Source organism: Gallinula chloropus, assembly GCF_964237585.1.
Source record: "Gallinula chloropus genome assembly, chromosome: 4".
NCBI classification, from domain to species: domain Eukaryota; kingdom Metazoa; phylum Chordata; class Aves; order Gruiformes; family Rallidae; genus Gallinula; species Gallinula chloropus.
This window is the reverse complement of record NC_140088.1, coordinates 31,287,495-31,307,613: the sequence shown is the minus strand read 5'-3', so window position 1 is coordinate 31,307,613 and position 20,119 is coordinate 31,287,495. Positions and strand designations below refer to the sequence as shown.

Sequence of the window (20,119 nt, the reverse complement as noted above, 5' to 3'; positions counted from 1 at the left end):
CCACCATTTTTCTATTTAAAAATTATTTTGAAATTATAATGTATCACTGCCTTCCCACGGTATATTTAAACAACATAGAAAAATTACAGACAAATTCCTAAAACACATGGAAAGAAAATAACATTCCTATCTTAGATTAAGAACAAATAAACTTTAAAACTTCCCCTAGCTTCCCCTCATTGAAGAGCAGTAGAATTTAATCAACCTAGACCGTTTCATAGCACTTGTCTGTAGCTTCACTAAACAGTCTCAGACATTTAGTTTATCAACATAAACTTAGTCAGCAAGTGCAACTAGACTATTACTAGTCATTTCCAGAGGTAGTCACCCCATCTACTCATTAACACAGATACACCAAATCACTACCTTGTAGGCAGTGATCCCATCAACTACAGACATCTTACACTTCAAATTTGCTCTTCTGAACTGCACACAAGATTTGGTCTCTAAACGAGCCAACACTATCCTTAACCTCATTCTTCTTTTTTTATATATTTTAGTACCATGACATATTTAACATTTGGGTGCAGGAGAAGACAAGTAACTCTAAATGCTCACTCTCTCAGCCATAACCTGCATCTGCAGATCATGGACATATGAACACATGAAAAACTTACTTTAGGATTGTGGGGGTTTTTTGGCTTGGTTGTTTTTTCTCCCCTCTATTCTAAATCAGCTTTTATTCTACAGTCAGGGAGTTCTAGTATTCTACATTGTATCATCTGCCAGGAAGTAATGAAAGAGGGAACTGAGACCTGACCAAAGCCATTTTCCTCCAGTTACTTTTTATTTCAGCAGCAAGAACATAAGACAGAACCAACAGAACCAACAGAACCCACATTCAAGCTTATTCTATCAGACAACTAGCTTTGTCATAATCATCCTGTAGTCTCCTGATTGCATGAGTGCTACTATCCATATGCAGTGAGGTGTAAAGTGACTACATTGCACACAATAATCCACACATTGTGGAAACAAAGGAAAGATGGAAGAGAAATAAGTCCTTTATTTCTTTATCTCTGTACAGACTTTCAATATGAAACAAAAACTTCCCCTATCTCAAAATTCTAGCAGGTATCATAGGAATTATACCACTACAATTTTCACATACACTTAACTGGATATCATGCTAAAATATGGTATGGGAATGGTTGGACTTGATGATCTTAAAGGTCTTTTCCAACCTTGTGAATCTGTGAAATGCTACATCAATAAGACATGCTCAATCCCCAGCACATACAAAAGGTACTTTACTTACTGGCAGGGTTTAGAAGGTGCCAGTTATAAACTAAACAACCCATCTGCTCACTTTCAAAACACTAGGCAGGGCATGATCTAATCTGTCTTTAGCAAACTTAAAATTGAAATAGAAAGGGGTCTCAAATAGATTAATGGTTTGGAATTTCATTAATTTCAAACATTTTGCCATTTGTGATAACTAGGAGAGTCTACATGGGCTACTACTACTTTGATCTCTATAATTCATTTATTTCAGTGCAACTACTCAAGGAGTAAAGTTGGTAGTATTCAATCCAGTCTAAAACTGTATGCATGCAGCCCACTATTGCATAACATTGTAGGAAAGAAATCACTTCTGCTTACCTTGTGGGATTTTCTTTGTTTTCATCATTTAATATCAGAGCTCCTTTTATAAATATGGCCAAGCCACACATGTTTAGTACTACATGCAAAAGAGGATTTCTAATATCTTGTCCCCCATTCAATAGCATTTAATAATGGTACTCTGTGTCAAAGTCACAATGTTTTCAAAAATATTCAAATAATTAAAGCTTATAAAAATAAGAAAAGAAGATATTCAAGCAGCACAGATGTATTTCCAGCTTATAGAAAAGGTGTTGTGATTTAAATATTCTCATTCACACGGAAGACTGAGCTTGCAAGTTATGAAAGAAAGTTAATATGTGAAATGACCTAAATGTAAGTTCAATCACTCTGTATATTTTAAACACATTTATAGATTAGATGTATTTTAAGAATAAATACAAGTTAAAAGTGAAGTAAGAGAAAACACATTTTATGTTGCCTTTGATCTTTAACTTGTAGCCTTATCTCCCAGGTCAGAGGGCACATTATTCAATTTCACCATATTTTGTGTAAAACCACTGTAGCGTTGAAGATGACTTTCAGTACAAATGTCATGGTACTTAAAGCTAAACTGGACCCTAGTTTTTTGAGCTGCTTAATTAAAATCACCGTTTGTAATGGTCTGACAATATTATCTTTATTCTTTCCAGTTGAGCAGCAGCAGAATTTTCACAGCATTTATTCAACCAAGCTTAGCAATGTTTCTGCAGCTCACTCTTTCACTTCCTAAAACAGACAACAGGGTTCAGAGCAACTATGCTGTCACTCTATATAAATTTATTCTCAGTGTCAAAGGGAGTAAGCTGGACTGGATGGAATCTAAACTGTTCACAGGAACGGACATTAAGAAGTAATTCTGAGAAGAGGAGTGAAAAAGAGTGAGAGGAAAAACATAATCAGCTTTTCTTAAAAAAAAAAAAAAAAAAAAAGAGGAAAAAAAGACAAGCAGCCCCCTACAAGCTGCTTGGAATTCTCTATTACTTTTTCTCTATCACTTCTTTGTAAGGTATATGTTAGATTACATAAATGCAATATAGTAACATTATATTTCTATATTATTATATTGTTCTGTATTGATATAACATTATTCAAATCACGGCTTACAAAAAATCTTCACTTGAATCTATCAATAGAATAAATGTATGAATTATACTTTAATTCATGGAGAAAAGATTCCACATGATAAAGAACAGCGATTAAACTATAAAACCCTAAAACCATTGTATTTGAAAGTTTTTCAGATTCAAAGCTGCTATGGCCCTTCTTTGGTTACTTGTAACAATTATCACACATCATTTAAGTATTAGAGTTGGTTAGTATTTGCATTATACTATAAGCAAACATTAGTCAGTAATTTTTTTTTTACTTTTGTTAATTTCTTACCATTTCGTTCAGTTTCTTTTGTAAAGTGTATTTTGAAATCTGTAAAAATGAAAAAGCTATTCATTAAATTGTAGTTACATTTTTGCCAACAACCTGCATATTTACTCTCACACCTAAGATTGAGTTGCATTTATTGCCAATCCCTTTGAATTAATGATGACACTATTTTTTTTATCATTAGATCACTTTAGATACTTCAATACTTAAGCTATGTAAAAATGCTTTACACTGATTTGTTACTAGAATAATTTTGAAAATGCGTTAAAATCCTTGCATTTTCTGATGTATATCATAAAAATAATGTATAAGTGGACTACAGTCTGTAAACTAGACCCTTAGGAAAAAAAACAGAAAAGGAAACAGAGATAGAAATGAACTTATTCCCTCAGGTCCTAGAGGAATGTAAGTGTAATACCTGATAGAAAATGAAATTTTAGGTAGGTAGTCTGAGTGGTGGCACACAAAGAGACATTATACCAATCTCACATGCTTTAATATGACTGACACTAAGTCATTAACATTTTTTCATACACCACTGACAGAATTGACTTGTGCAATACTTAAGATCACAAGAGCTTTATTCTCTATATTCTTAGAACATTTAAAGAAACACTGACAAACATCAAAGAACCCAGAGGGTGTAAATCTCAAAGAAAATACTATTTCTAGAAAGCACTAAACCTAGAGAACAATCTTTAAGGTAGAATTCTGACTCTCTATCCAGAGAGGACTACAGAACCAAATTAGAAGTTCCTCACTCTTATTTTAGGTTGATTTTCAAACAATTTTTCTGGCTCCACATGTTCATTGTGACCTCCTACTTCAAGTCACACCAGAATTTCCTAAATCAGAAATATACCGTTATACAAATTTTGATCCATGAACATTAAATATTTACTGTTAAGCTTTTTTGGAAATCTCTGTTTTATCTTTGAAAGGAAAGGTCAGTGGAATCTTTCATTTTTCTTGCTATCTATGTATTATGTTCAGCAGACCGTAGAGGGTTATTCTATATCATCTGTGCTATGCCAAGGTTTGAACAAGACAAGATCCTTTACAGCTATTGCACAGGCAGCCAGCCATGGGAATAAATTTATTTTTCTCCTAGAATACCTTCAGCATTAACTAAATGGTTAAACAAACAGTCTGATACCAAGTAAATGCATCCCTTTACAAAAGGGTGTTAACAACAAAATATGTTGCAAAATCATGAGTAATAATCCATTACAACCATTCTGCTTTCAATAGAATAATTATTCCACTCAAGATTGGGTGGGAAAAATTACTAGTTCCTGGCAATACCTGAAACCTAGCAATGCATTACAATGTTAACTCTCTTTTTTGTTGAACAAACACCTTCCAAGTTCCACTCTCTAAATACATTTTCAACATATTTGCCTTGATCTATAAAAGAAAGCTAAAGGCTAGCTTTGTCCCTGTGTCTTCCTTTATTTCAAGTAACTGTGAACCACAGCCACAGGTGCTCCAACAACATGAAAGGCAATAGAGAAACAATACCAAGCAGCACCACAGCTGTGTGTTTATCCGACAATTTTAATTTACCAAAAAACAGCCACTAGAAAGCCAGGATTAAAGCGGTAAATACAGAAAACTGCAGCTGAAACAAAATAAAAGAATAAAAGACACAGGTAACACTGAGTTGGAGGCTCAGTATGAATATTTGTTCCTGTTTCAGAATCCAAAACCAGAACTTCCAGACAGATGAGAAGAAAGAATATAAGAATAGAAACAAAGGGGAAAAGCAAATCATGTTTCACACACTGTTTGGACTTATCAAGTCTGTGGTTCTTCTAAAGGAAAAGAACTTTAGCTAGAAGGCTAACTTCAAGTCATGTCAACACTGAAGACCAGAGCAGAAACTCTGTGTTAGAAAGCCAGGTGTCAGCTACTAGAAAGATTAGAATGAAGCAGCCTTAAAAATAATTTTAAAACCCAATTTTCTTAGGAATTAAAAAAACTAAAACCAAAATACTTGCATATCAAGGAAAAGTTACATTTACCTGTAATGTTTTTAATGCTTCCTTCAGTCCATCAATTTCTTTTTCCTTTGTTTCTACAGCAAGTTGATATTTTCCCTTTCAACAAAAGATGTACTTCAGAGTTTGGGCAGAATAAAGGCATTTACAAGAATTCACCAACAAGAGTGTTACAAAAACTAAGTTCTTTTGCAAAGGCCATAGCAAGAAAAATAATTTAATTGTACTATACTTAGTTTATACTTGGAACATGTTCAGTAGGTTATACAGCATTATCATTTGCTTATGTGCTTCACTGGATGACAAATAGTAAGTAATTGTAACAAAATACCTTTTCTTCTTCCATGGCAAACATCCTTGCCTGTAACTTGATTGTCAGTGGCATAATGAAAAGACAAAACAAAACAATCAGCACACGGGATTAATTTTATTCATGCAACTTGACAAGACTATATAGTTTTATTACCCTGCATAGTGTACTTGGGGGGTTTTCCTTTAACTATAGTGACTCTAGAGTCATAAGCAGCAAGCCTGTATTTATTTTATAAAGAAAGAACAGCCTAACTGCTTGTCAGTTTCTTTTTTGTGTGATATGATTGTGACACAGCATTAGTCAGAAACAGTTTCAGTTCCTAGGACTGTTCTTTCAGCACTGGCAATCATATATTATGGAGGAAAACCACCCTGATTTGAAGAATGAAACACACTTTCCAATGTAGAACAAAAGTTATGCAGCAGATCTTTTATGGTTGTTTACAAATCTAACCTTACAGAGAGTAGATACAGGTAGAAAAAAACCCAACCAAAACTACCAACAAAAAAACCCCAAACCAGATTAAGTGAAGCATTATCGTCTCTAGGAATTTCTGGAAAAAGAAAATGAAAAATCCCAGGAAGACTGGCTGGCTGGGAAGAACTATCAAAATACAGAAATTACATTCTATTTGGAAGAAAGAAAAAAGACCTGATTTTCTTTGAGCTGTGTATTCTAAAATTTTATATGCAAGAGAAAAATATTTTAGTACCAATCGATAACTTGCTGTTACTCCATCACATTTTAAAATCTCATGGTCAAAGCTAGAAGGTCTCATTTTGCTACCTGTTTTTTAAAAGCTGCCATAGCTTCTTTGTTTTGTTGATGCAGCGTGTCCGTCTGATGTTGCAAAGTTTCCTGCTCATGTGAAATAAAAATAGGGATTTAAAATATATTATCTCCCAGCAAACCATATCTATAGTAATTCAAGAAAAAAACCCAATTCCTTGGTAAATATTTTTAGAAAGACATGATTGATTAAAACCAAAACCTACTGACTGAAAAAAACAAACATTTGTTAACTGGTAATCATATATTTGGTAGCAGCTTCTCTTTAATTCATAACAGGGAGCAGTTCTCAGCTCTGGAATTCAGATTCACTGTTGCTACAGCTTCTATAAGCAACTCTTATCCAACTTCCTAATCCAACCCCCACTGCCATTTTAACACAACATCCTGACACAGTTCCAGGAAGTTACAATAGAACTTTAATCTCCATTAAAAAAAAATTTCCCGTTTAAAAATTAACAATCTGTTATTCTGTTTTTAGTTAAATTTTAGTAATTTAAACTACATGAAAATGCTGAAGGACGGTAGAAAACTCTAAGCACAAGTTGATAGCAAGATTTTAATCATCTCACTGCCTGGCTTTATTCTCATCCATAAAATCAAGAAAATAAAGTAAAAATGTACTATCATTTTTATTTTTGTTATTACTTCATATCATAATCTCACAGATTAATACTACACTTGGCAAGTTGGAAATCTTTAACATTTTTAAGCATCATATTCCTATAAAAGACCAGAACACCCTCCCTCCCCCCAGTCAAGGTAATCAAGTAAATGCATAAGAGATATTTGTAAGATCAGTTTTTTAAAGTTTTAGACACTAAAAAATATTAGGTAATCAAGAGGGTCTGTCCTTGAACAGCTATCGTGAAATAAAGATGAATGTTTAGCTAAGGAACATTAGTATGAAGTAGGAAATTATTACCTAATGATTGCACAGAAATAAATATAAATAGAGACTATTAAAAAGAATGACTAGGAGAAATTTTTCCCCCCCACACACAAGAGAAGTTTAACTTCTCACGCCTTGAGAATTTGAGAGTTTTTCAGACATAAAACCTGTTCCAAAATTGCTACTTTCTTTAGCAAATTGCTGTCACTTTCAAATTCCACAAGTGACGGCACTTGCCCTTTGAGACCAGACAAGAGTCTGTGGAGGTAAGGTGATTTATATTCATGTACATACTCATTAATTCACTGTAAGATAAGTAGAGAAAGTTCTGATTTGTATCTAAAACAATCCTACATGAAAAAAATATTTTAAAAGGTGAAAACAGAAGTCAAGGAATGTTTTCCTCAAGTAGGCAATTAGAACTGTTCAAAACCTCAAGTTCTCTAGTGGGTAAAGGATACACCAGGTATGCTAGAAAGCCAGAAATGGTACCAGAGTGACAGCAAATCAGCTTTCCTCAGAGTATTCCTATTTATCACAGGAATAAAACTTTATATCCATGGTACTGTCAATTAAATTGATGTTTCTTGGAATTATAGGAATTCAAGCTAATGTGATACAATAATTTATGTAGATATAAGTTTGATTTCACAGAACAATCATCCTTTACGCAATTTCATCATTGATGTAATTGATAACTGGAAATAAGCGTTACCGAGCTCTTCATGATATACCACAGTCTTGCACTGTATAGTCAAGGGATGTGTTTTACTCTATTTTAGAGACTGGGAAATTTCTACAAATATTCATTTCCTAACAGGTTTCACAGCTGAGACTATTAAATAAAATGCTTATAACTTTCTGAGAAGTTCAGGTTTGGAATAAATTTTCCATATATGCCACATATGTATGGCACAAAGCATAAAAAACAAAGTTACTTTTTAAAAATAGAAGCACAATCACATTTTGATATTTTGATGCTATAGTAAGCATAATGAATATACTCATTAGATTTAAAGAAATATTTTATCCAGTAATTTTGCTTTTCCTGCTCTATCATTTTTTTCCAAAACCACCAACAGTATTCATAAAATGTGAACAAATATTTGTTTTAAAATTGTAATATTAAACCAGTAATGTAGATTAAATCAGACCTTTATTTTAAGTTAGTTCGCTAAATTTAGAGGTAAAAAATCCACAGAAATACTGACTGAAAGGGAAATCTCTGAAGGAAAAAACATAATAGAACGTTTGGTAAGTCAGGGGAAGCTGTAACTGAACTACTATTGAGGTCAATAGAATTTGTGATATGATAGTTTCTGAATGCAGAATCAAATTTAAATGTCACATTTCATCTTACTGGAATCTCCAGAACTGGAAGCTCATATTATCTTGTTCCTTTGAAGTTCCAGAGCTCTGCATCTGTGTTCATGTGGAGTTCCTACAACTCATTTACATTAGGTTTGCCATGTGCCAAATTTAAATGCGAAGTGCAGGAAAAAAAGAGGAGTTCACCTCACTGTCTGCAAGTCCCATCTTTCTATTAACTGAAAATTAAATTACTGTTATGGTCTCAGAATTAATAATCTGGGTTCAAAAGGTATGATTTCCATTAAGAACTGCAATGCTAGGTTAAGAAAAGCAAAGAAGGGTTACAAATTGAAAGCACTGTTGCTTTTACAAATATAAAATGTTTCCTGTTTCTGTGTGCACATATATATCTTTCAGGAAAAAAGCACATAGTTAGGATTATTAATTTAAGATGGTTAGGATGAACTCCAAGATGAAATAGTCTTCCTTTACTGCTAAGATGTTAAATTTCCCAAGATCAAGGATAGAGCTGAAATTATTGTTTTTTCTGTGATCATAAAATATACAGAGTGAAGCCTTTTATCTTGTGACCTAGTGACAGGGGTCATAGGTTTGATTGTATAGAGAAGGGAATGGATTTCCTATGAATGCATAACTTCAGGAGCCCTAGCCCAAAGAAGAATGTTAGACTTATTTTACTGAAAACTTCATTCTGAGCATTTAAAAGCTGACAAACCACTTTTGAGTATGTCTAACAAGTTTCTGATTAAAAAAAATAAATTTAAACTGTCAATTGTCACCTCCAAAAGTGAAGTTGTTTGTACAACTGCTATGGTACTTGCACTTGTCAAAGACAAGCATAATACAGAGAAGCTGCTGAGTAGCTTCCCCCACACTAATGTGTCAACACGCCTCATGTTAAGCTAAATGTCTTACTGCTTCAGTATTTACATCCCTTTTGACTGAAGATTTCCAGCCATGCCAAATATTATGATGGCACTGTTTTGTTAATTGGATTTCTAGGTTGGGGACGATCCAAATCAATATAAAAACTGCAGAAGTTCATGACTAGACAGTAAACTACTGCCCAGTACATTCTACAGTTAGAAATGGCAATAGCCTCTTAAAGGGAAATTTTACCAAATATCAATCCATATGACTATATTAAAATTAAATCCCAGCAGTGAAGAAACTGAAAACATGTAGGAACGTTACCTTCTGCCATTCAAGTTCCTGTTTCTCTACAACAATTTTACTTATTTGATCTTCATAATTAATCTCTGTTTCCTAGTTAAAAAAAAACAAAACACAATTTTACATGAATACCTGCAAGTCAAGCACCAATGTAAGTTATATATTCACACCCTTCTTCCTTTGCAGGCCAGTACACAGAAAAAGTACGTGACTATACATTGCACAGCAAAAATGGAAACAAAAGCTCTCTGTATGTAGTGAAACAGCAGATGAATCCAGCTGCTTTGGTTGGAAAAAATGGCAGAATAACTGAGACTGAAATGCACAGCAAAATGTTAGGAGCTAGGATTAAAGCTCTCAATCAGAGGGAACAGTTCTCTCCTCATACACATTCTTGTCTGCACCTTACAACAAAACCTGACTCAAAGGAAATAAACCAGACTTGATTTCCTAGTTGAAAAATTATTAAATATTCTGATGAACCAAGTCAGAATACTGGGATGAAAAGAAGTCCAGCAAGCTGCAATTAGTGCTTCAAGAATCAATTGTCAGTCACTGATACAGATAATGACGATTAATGTGTCAGAAGCTTTGGGACATCTTAATTATTCAAACACAAAGCATTTGAATCTTTATTCTTTTAGACATCTCCTAGGACAACTGAAATTTCATGTCAGCAATTACTTGTGTTATTGTGGAAATAGTGAAATATTTATCATAACCTTTTGTGCCAAGAAGTCTGCTGACTTACCAGATGAAAGTAAATTAAACAGAAGTCATGGAAAATCAACATGTATTTTTGGTAAGATGATCTACATTAAAACCTGAGAAGTCTTGAGTTTCCTTCACAATCCAAAAGATAGACTAGTAACAGGAAGGTGTGTTACATCTTCTGTTCTTGCAGGAGCACCTTCTCAAGAATCAAACCACCACTGTGATAATAAATGAAGTTACTGATAATCACAGTGTTAAAATTTTGTGGGAATTTTCGTGTAATATTTTGGTATTAAAGTAAATTTTTCCTATGTGGAATCAGCTTCTGAGACAATTTTTTATGAGCACTGGCCTTACTTTACAAATATAATTCAGAAAGGAAGAACAATAGGCTTGAAACAGTCATGACTTCTTGCAAGAAGAGTATTCTGAGCTTCAGAAGGCTGATTTCCTGCCTTTTCTTTGCACACTGATGAGCACCCTGAGAAACTGGCCACATTAAGACAAGATTGACTTCTCTTTATTGAATTGGTGCACTAATAACATTTGTTGAGGTCTTGTGTTGAACACATTCCAACAAGGGCCAAACTGACTGTGTGAGGGTAAAGGAATATTCTCAATACTTGAGCTATGTTCCCTTAATTACTGTATTTTGATGTATTATTTGCACACTTATGTGCCATTTATGGATACCACTCTCTAGTGAGAAATTAAAAGCAGGCCTCAAAAAGATTCTTCTCCTGATATCAGGTTTTAAGTAAAAATCCCCTGAATTGCAATACCATGAACACCTATTGTTTACCATCAGAAAGCAAAGTTTTCTTCCCGGGGAAGCAGATAATACAAATGTTTGGCTACAAAGAGAATAGTATATTGAGTCTGGAAGAAATGCAGTTCTTCCCTAAATGCAGCACAAATGAGGGTTCCAAGTTTATAACACAAGGATATTCACAACATTTCAACAATTTGTGCAAGACTGTTTTAAAGAAGATTTTGTAACCCCTTCCCAGTACATTTGATTCACAGTCCCACCATACTATCAATAGAAATAAAGTGGCAAAATATGTCCTAAGGTGATTTAAAATAGGGCTTTGACATTGACATCTTTTATAGGTTTTAGGGTCAAAACTGACTTTCTTGATTAGCAGGCAGTTTACAGGCACATGTGTGGACAGAAATAACACACACTTCTATCCACAGGAGGCCACTAGTAAACATTGCAGAGTTACTTGCAGGATCTAAAAATACACCTCACTCATGATTTTTACAAATCAAATATCAAATATACCTTGAAAATTAGAATTTGTCTCACAGAGAACTAGAGAAAAGTTCTTTAGCTTCTGCTTCTCTGATATGTACCAGTAGAATATAGATGGAAAAGAGACCTAAAGTTTACATATGCCTTATGGTAAAAAAAATAAAATTAAGAGAATTAAAAAGATTATCAATGCTTCCTAGTTTTACTTGAACAAACAGTGCTTTGGAGTTACAATGAATTTATTGTCTGATACTAATCTATAAATACTGAAACAAAATGCATCTCTAAGTTCCCTGGAGTGATTAAAAAAAAAAGAGGTTGATTTACAGTTTCTTAATAGAAGTGTAATCTTAAGCAATTTATGCCACTAAGCAACAAATACTATTAAGATAATGTATTATTAGCAAAACCTCCTTCAAAACTGTAGTAGGATTGTAAGATCTGAACCTTAAATGTGCCATGTAAATTATTCCTAAACTAATCAAAATGACTGCAGTAGTATTCTTCCCTAACTCCAGGCTCTATGTTTCTATCACTCTGGTGCCTGCAGTAGCATATGTAAGAGTATTTCAGAGACAAGAAATGGAATTTCATCCAGTTCACAATTGAAGAGGGATAAGCAGGTGACCAGTTATCCTATGGATCAGTCTAGCCTTGGGGATCCAAGCATCTGTACAAGTGTAACAGAAGCAACAGTAACATGTTGCTGCAGAAGACATACTACAGAACAAGAAAAGGCTTTTATAAACAATGGAAGTAGCAAACTGTTTATAATAATATACACCATTTCAATTTTAAAACTTGTATTTTAAATCCTAATGAGGACACTGAAAAATATTTTCAGAAAAGTATTTTTGTGCAGATATTTAAAACTCTACAGTTCTAAGAAACAGCATGTTAAAATTTAAGGCATTTATAATTGTTGTCTCCCATATTCATACCAAGCACTTTACATTTAACTAAATAAATACAACAGAAGTTTGAAAGCTGCACTAAATTCAATTTTAAGTGAGCCCTTTGCTATGAACACTAAAGAGGGTAAGAACCAAAAGTTCTGAGTGAACAGGACTCCTCCAACTTCTTCAAAATTATAAAGGAAAATCTGGAAGCTATCAAAAATGTGTATATGTGTAACTACTGTTGAAAAAAATAAACATCATAAATACTTAAACTGAGAATGACAATTACATGGTAAAAGGGTTCTTATGTGAAATTGCTAACAATTATAAGCCTTATTAATCATTTTTACTTCTTCCAAAGGACATTTATAGTTTACTGATTTTGAATCGAAAGCTTTTAAAACTTGTGTGAAGCACTATTTTTTTTTAAGAAGTTTTACCAGCTGCTTAATAAGACAAAAACATTTCTGTTATACTTAGGAGAATAATATTGTCTATAACTTTAATGAGGTATCAAAACCCCACAAAACCCTAAAAGTGTTCATTTTTTATTAGATGCCTTAGGACTACATGGATTTAAGTGTTTTTATAAAAAAGACTACCATAACAATAAAAGAGGAGTAATTTGATGGTTTATTTACTCGTTATAACCTTTAGAAAGTGTCAAGCCTTCTTTAAAGTGTTTGCTTGAGGCTGTAGTTTTACAAGATGGGCTGTGGATTGGTCAAGCCCCCTCGATTCTTGACCCTGAACAGATTTAGGAACAGAGTACAGCTGGCTCATGTCCAAGCAGCCAAAACTGCTGCTAGGTACTTTTATTATCTTTTTCGAACTCGTAATCTCCCTCCTACAAAATTGCACATCCAATTTCTCATGCAGGTCAATCAAACAGTGCTCAGAGAAACTACTATTTCTGATTGTTTCAGCCTATAATTAGAATAACCTTCATGAACTGAACAGTCCAGTACAACTTCTAGTAGACTGCATTAATATCCCTCCCAAGTTTTGTTCCCAGGACAACCATTAAAGGGAAAGAAAATATTCATGACAGCTTTATTGTAAGTTTTGTTCCTGATGTAACTATTAAGATCCAAAAATGTTGTGACAATTAACCAAGACCTCTAGTAACCGTGTATTTGCAATTTATTCTCAAGAACTGTCCTTTTTCAGAATCAGAGAAATGGAAATGTATATGAGCCACCTCTATTCCTTTGGAAATATTTCATTGCTCTGTCCTTGGTTCCGCTGCATAGGCTGCAAATGTTCTATTTTTAAATAAATCTCATCTATCTAAATATATTCCTTTAAATGTTTGCACTGATACTTACAATGCTTTTTCCAGCTTCAAGTAATCCATTCCTAGTCAAAACCCACATATTTTCTAACACAGAAGTATTAAGCTAGCACACAGTCTACTGATTTGAATAAATGTGTATGTCACAGGCATGATACCAAAACACACCAGTACTGCATATTATTTTATATTCGCATACTTTTTCCTTCATTTTTGAGTATTCAGCTTTGTTTCCATCATTTTGCTAAAAGCACCCTAATTTCCACTTAGGCAAAAAAATCAGTTATAAAACTGTTAGGATTTTTTGTTCTGTTTCTCTGCAGTGCTGTCCTATTTACCTGCTTCTAGGTAACGAACAATAAAGCCGCCCACATTTCTATTCTGTGTTATTTTATCACTGTTTCTCCCCAACTCCTAATTTTTTCTTTTTACTTGTCCCTTTAAGAAAATCAAATCAAGCTCTTCACTATTCTTATTTGTTAGCAGTTAGAATTACTCCTTGCAATAAGATCACCAAAATCTTTTATTTCCCTAGCACCATCTTTATTTCTAGAAAACGTTTCTGCCTTACTTTCTAAATTAGTACCTGTCCTTTTCATGAATAGGAAGTTCAAAATACAGTATTAAAACATTCATTTCTTATGTGATTTTATACTTCTCCTGTGCAGCAGCCTGAAGATAAGACCAAGCTCTTTTCTCAAAAAAATTAAAATCTATTTCTGCAACATTTCCACTCAATCTCATGGTTTTGGCCACTGCAGACTGTTTCCACAGGGCTGCCTGTATAACTACAGCAGGTGCCTCTGGTGCCTATTTAACCTTTCTGCTACTCCACACATCTGAAGGTGGTTGTTCTTCTGCAAAACACTCCTCCAATAAGACTTAGCTACGTCTGTGGGATTTTTAGGTCAGATATAGCACAATCAGTATGACCACTATTATGATAACTGGCACATCTACCAATAATGTAATAATTCAAGTTTAGTCCTTCTGCTTTCCTCCTTCTAAGTAAGTTTATGTTTTCATCAGTTTTCTTCACTTAGTATCTCAAAAAGCCATTTGCCTATTGGGCCCCAGTGACATTTCCAAATACTAACCTCCTTTTTCATCTCAATACTGAACTCCACTTGCCCATCTTATCTATGAAACACTGCTAAACAGATGAGTTAGCTCTGCACAGTTACATACTCCTCCTGCATTCTGGAACAGACTAGCTCAGGTTGCAGTGTTATATGGTGCTATGCTGTGTGGTGCAAACCCCTTCACAGTTGCCAGAAGGCAGAAGTGCATTTGAGGAATGAGAGAGAGCAGTTGTTAAGGGCGAGTAGAGCTCCTTCATGTCCTCCCTCTAAGAAAAGCTAGAAATAGGCCACTATGCTGAAAAAGTTGGAATAGCCAGAGGTAGAGGAAGAGGAATAGAGACAAGCTTGCTCATATCTATCTGAAAGGAAGAGCACATATAGATCTGCAGCACTAGGGTGAGCTACAGCCTCTGAGAAAAGCAACCAGGAAAAAAATCAAGGTGAAGTATGAGCAAACAATAGGACCAAATAGGTTTTGAAGAATATTCCTGTCCATAACATGGAACTGATTCCAGAAGTCTTGAGAGCCTGCATTCCCATGCTGTGAGCACAGATATGAAATTCCCTGGAAAATAAGACATCTCATCCCCACTTCCCATGGTTGATTCTAATACCACCTGTTACATCAACATACTCCTTTGTCTCAAGCAAGGGAGAGGTTTTATATAGTGCTTGACAGTAAGCAGTAGGGTAATAGCTACAAATAATGAGACATCAATGTGATTTCAATTTACAACATTCGGGGGTTCCAGGATGCTAAAAGGAAATATTCAAATAATACTATATTAAAATATTTATTTGAATATACAAAGTGCTTTTAATGGGTATAACTTTGCTACTCTAAGGTTCTTTAGTACAACATAGTTTTCTTTTATTGAAGTATTTTTGAGAAATGTGAAAAAAACATTGCTCAAAAAGTTTATTTAAAACAATCACTACAAGTTATAGGTATATCACAACTGCCCAAAGTGTAAAAAAATTTGTTCTTTGTAATTTTTACTAAGCAGATTATCAAACCTCAAACTGAAGGCATAAATGAGAGAATCTGTATTGTATCAGCCAGAATTTGCCATCTCCAACTTAGCACCAGAAAGAGCCTCAGCAGGTTCTTGTTTTCAGATATGGAAACAGAGCACTGAAACTTGTCCTTTGCACGAGAGAAAAAGATTAGAAAATTTTTTAAATCACCAGTAAGTAAGATTTATCTTTCTTGTGTTCAGCTGATCCACATCTTCACTGTTTCAACTGCTACTAAAAATACTCATATCCCCAGGGTATTACAACACATTTCTATGAAAATAATGAAGAATTTCCTTGATTTCTTATGTTTACATGCTTTTCTGGCTAAGGATTCTTTTTCTTTTTAAATCTAGGACAAGAAAGAAAACAATCGAACACACAGTATATGTGCTTTCTTCTCCTTGTAAACATTTTTCTTAAACTTAACATCAGTTTTCCTATATGTATGGTACTTCAGGAAGCATTAAAGACTTCCAATTTGACCTACCACACCGCAATGTTATACTGTCAAAATCTATTATATTTATCCCTTAAGAAAACATTTGTCTCTTAATACTCAACAAAATTAACTTGGCTGATTGCAGAGCAAGGTCGACAGACTTTGAAACAAAGTGAATGGGGTATCCACCACAAAAGAATCACTGGGCTGATCATTGCTTGATGAGTGGGAAAGCTGAACTGGAAAAGGAAGCAGGGGCAAAGAAAAAAAGAAGGACATTCAAACTCTATCAGAGTGTGAAGTAATCCCTGGGTGATATTTTTTGTAGCTTCTAATTACATACACAATCGTATAAAGTCAATTCATGTTAAGAACAAAGACTCTATGTACAGCCAAAGAAATAAAGTTGTATCAAGTCTAATAATTCAATCAATGTATGCTTCAGAATGATCATGCATAGCTGCCATTAACAGGGATTTCGCCTGTAAAATAGCACAACAGTCACTAATAATGAGCAACTCCTCTAAATTATTTTTTATTTTGAAAGTTTAGCAACATTTATATGCTTAACCAAGTAAAGTTAAAAACAGATAGATGCTTCAAAGTAACTCAATGCATTTGTTTAAAAAAAGCAAATTCTGAAAAGGGAAATTTCAACTTTAAAATAGTATCTCATGGTATCAAGTATGGATTGCATCAAGTCTCAAAATATTTTGATATTGAAGAGTTTAATTTTTTATCTGTCTAGCTTCACACAGATAATTTCATCTGCAAATTTATTTTTATTAATTTGAATTTATAGTACAGCACAACCAACCATTCAGGACAGTTTATTAAACTCAAAATACACAATAGTGCCTGTCCTGAAGAGACTCCCAAGTGACAAGCAATACCAACAAACGGGAAGAGAAACAGAAGCAGGCAGAGGTAAAATATCTCACCTAAGGTCAAGCCACAGGTCAAAGACAAAATTGAGTGTAAAATCCACTTCACTTGGCTCTACTGCCTCCACCACACTATCAATCTAGTTGTGAGCTTCACAACTAGAAAAGCAAGTAGCAAAAGTAGCAAGAAACCAGCAGAACTAACTTTTCCTTAACTATCTTAACACAGCAGATGACACAGTTTAAGTCAGCATGTTCTGCTCTTGTCCATGGAAAGGTTCTCATGGTGCAAGACAAGCACTGTGGTTCTCTGATTTAGCACTGTATTTTGATCTATGCACTACCTTTTTCTCAGGGGTGATGATAAACTTACAGAATAACCTTGTATTTGTTGAGATTGTAACAGATTCATAGCTAAAATCAGGACAGGATTTTGTTGCTACATAAGTTTATAAGAACTTCTATTTAGAAAAGTAAAAATGAGTAGCACTAGGCATGGACATATTATTCTATAAACCTTGCTTGTTCAAAACATTAATGTTTTCTATTCCAGATTTCAAAAAGGCTAAGCAAGCAGCCCTGAATTGATTGTTGAAGCAAATAATAAATATGTGTTCAGGAATACTTTAAGATTTCAAATGGAATACCTGTATATTGCTTAATTTTTTTTACTTACATTTCTCAGTACAAATAGGTAAATATATATGTATTTTTTTAGGGTGAAGGAAAACACAGACGTTTTAGAAATTTAGGGCCTTGTCTTAACTATGGAATTTGCTCTTGACATTAGCAGTAGTAATTTTGAAACCCAAAGTTCCTTTAAGTCAAAAAATTACTCATCCTCCTGAGGAAGCCTTCTTTAAGATCACAGTCACTTACTCTCGGGGTACAGAAGACAGACAAACAACCGAAGAAATCCCAAAAGATTAAGCTGCATGGCACTCGAACATTTTAGGCTCTGACCAAGTGCATAAAAAATGCAAAGTTAACAACATAAATGGAATTCAGCTAACAGATCTTATATGCAAAAGTAGTCTCCAATTATTCTAAAAGTTGAATTATTTGGTCTTTACTTTTAAATACAAAAAACAGGACTCTACTAAACACTACTATTGTAACAAGTGTCTAAGGATCAGACTGGGGTGAAATTCAGCAAAACTGCTCTAATAGTAGGACCACGCACATTTTTTCTTGCCTCTTTTTGTTTTAGTGGCAGTCATTCTTTTGTTTATGTTTTTTAAAGAGAGGATTATAGCATTTAACTTAGATCAAAATAAGCATAAATCACACGTCATCAATACTAATATTTTAAAAGTAATAATACACATATTTTGAACAGGTCAAATTCATCAAATGCAGAAAAATATACTCTAGGTCTTCCAAAGAATACAAAAGTTCAGAAGGACTAAGAGAAGCAGAAACAAACATTTGTACACATATACCTGAAAGAGAAACTACAGAAAAATACAACTGAAAAAAATAACTACAGCAAAATATAGCTGCCTTCAAAAGCACAGAAACAATTTTGCCATAGCACTGCAAGGAAATTCAACTCATTTAAAAAATAAGACCCACATACCCCCTGATGTTCAACATGCTGTTATTATAGGAGTCTATCTTAATAGTTTAGCGGTTTAAAAGCAGTAACAGAAAGTGGATTTGGTTATTTTCATAGCTCTTTGCCCTCTTAGGGAATTCTGAGAAGCAAGTAAATAGACAAAAACAAGTAAAAATAAATCAGTTTTTCTGGCAAATGGTAAATCAATCTACGAAACAAAAAAGATTTATGGATTAGCAATGACTGAGATTCTCTTTGTTTCCTTTTCATATCACAGGTGGTTCTTACAGAGAAAAACTACAATGAAATACAAAAAATTTAATGTCGATCTATTTTGTCAATAGCCTGGTGGTCAACTGTAGCAACTTTGTACATTACCATATGAAAGCCAAATTCATTCCCATGCAACTGTATGGTCTTTGTACTGTCTACAGAGACATTTCTAATGCAGACACTAACTACACCCATGATATTGCTAAACAAAATCCTGGTTGGTGAATTACTTAAAATAAGGCATGGAGTTTACTCACACTTTTGCAGCATTTTCTATGATTACAGACAGGGAGACAGAAATAAGACAGACACTAAAAACACAACATAAACATGTTTACCCTTCTTATGCGCAGCTCTTCTATTGCCTCCATTAAACTTGTTTTAAAGTCTAACAGTCGAATGGAAAGTAATGTTTCTGATGGACTTTGAAGAGTAGAGTCAAGTGCCTGTGTTTTAAAGTCTTCATCCATTCTTCAGACTTCTTCCTGCAAAACAAAAAAAACACGTGTATTTCCTCTCCAGTTCACTTTTAACAGAATATTCAAACTGCAAAACTTACAAATGTGGAAGCAAATTCTTTCTGCAAAGAGTAGAACTACTAGTTGTAGCCATTGTGCAATTAACTTACTTTTAAATTAGTATCTTATATTGTAAAAGAAAAGGAGCAGCTTTATCATTAAATCAGCACATTATTTCATTTTTCTTTTTGGCTCAGTTTAAGGATTAAACAAAAATTGTGACGACCACAAAAAAAGGAAGTTGTATAGATTTCCCCCCCCCCGCCAGAGCTCCTGCCCTGCACTGGTATGAAGGTACTGCAGCTAACACATCACACCATGAAGAAGTATGTACTCACCCTCAGTATTTCAAAAATCACAAGACAGAGTAAATTTTAAACAATACCTTCACACTGGATTAAAATCATGAGCTAAAGGTAATCGTCATAGTTTACTAATTCTCAGCTTTTTTTGGTTCTGTTCCTACAGGATCTAAGTGTTGTAGTCTAAACTAGCTACATCAACTGCTGTCAAGAAAGTAGTGAGGCTAACATAAGTCCCATGTGTCTGCAGGGACAAAACATGTTTGTTAGTGACATCAGAAAGGACTACAACTCTTAGTGACTGATTTAGGAAAAGATAACAACTCTACATATTTCAGCTGTACTTTACAGATTATATCTTTCTATACTTGAGACCAAATTGCCAGCACTTCAT

The 20,119-nt window shown here is 34.0% G+C and overlaps 1 protein-coding gene across 1 annotated transcript in view; it reads right to left on the bottom strand.

Annotated features, from left to right (window-relative positions):
* CCDC73 (coiled-coil domain containing 73) overlaps positions 1-19,375 on the bottom strand; it is a gene marked incomplete at its 5' end in the record, with an annotated part of 53,438 nt that extends 34,063 nt beyond the window's left edge. The window contains 7 exons of the mRNA XM_084263139.1: positions 2,989-3,027; positions 5,010-5,084; positions 5,317-5,352; positions 6,085-6,156; positions 9,139-9,213; positions 9,506-9,577; positions 19,244-19,375. Coding sequence (XP_084119265.1) covers positions 2,989-3,027; positions 5,010-5,084; positions 5,317-5,352; positions 6,085-6,156; positions 9,139-9,213; positions 9,506-9,577; positions 19,244-19,375 — 501 coding nt within the window. The remainder of the gene's footprint in view (positions 1-2,988; positions 3,028-5,009; positions 5,085-5,316; positions 5,353-6,084; positions 6,157-9,138; positions 9,214-9,505; positions 9,578-19,243) is intronic.
* Between the last annotated feature and the right edge of the window lie 744 nt (positions 19,376-20,119).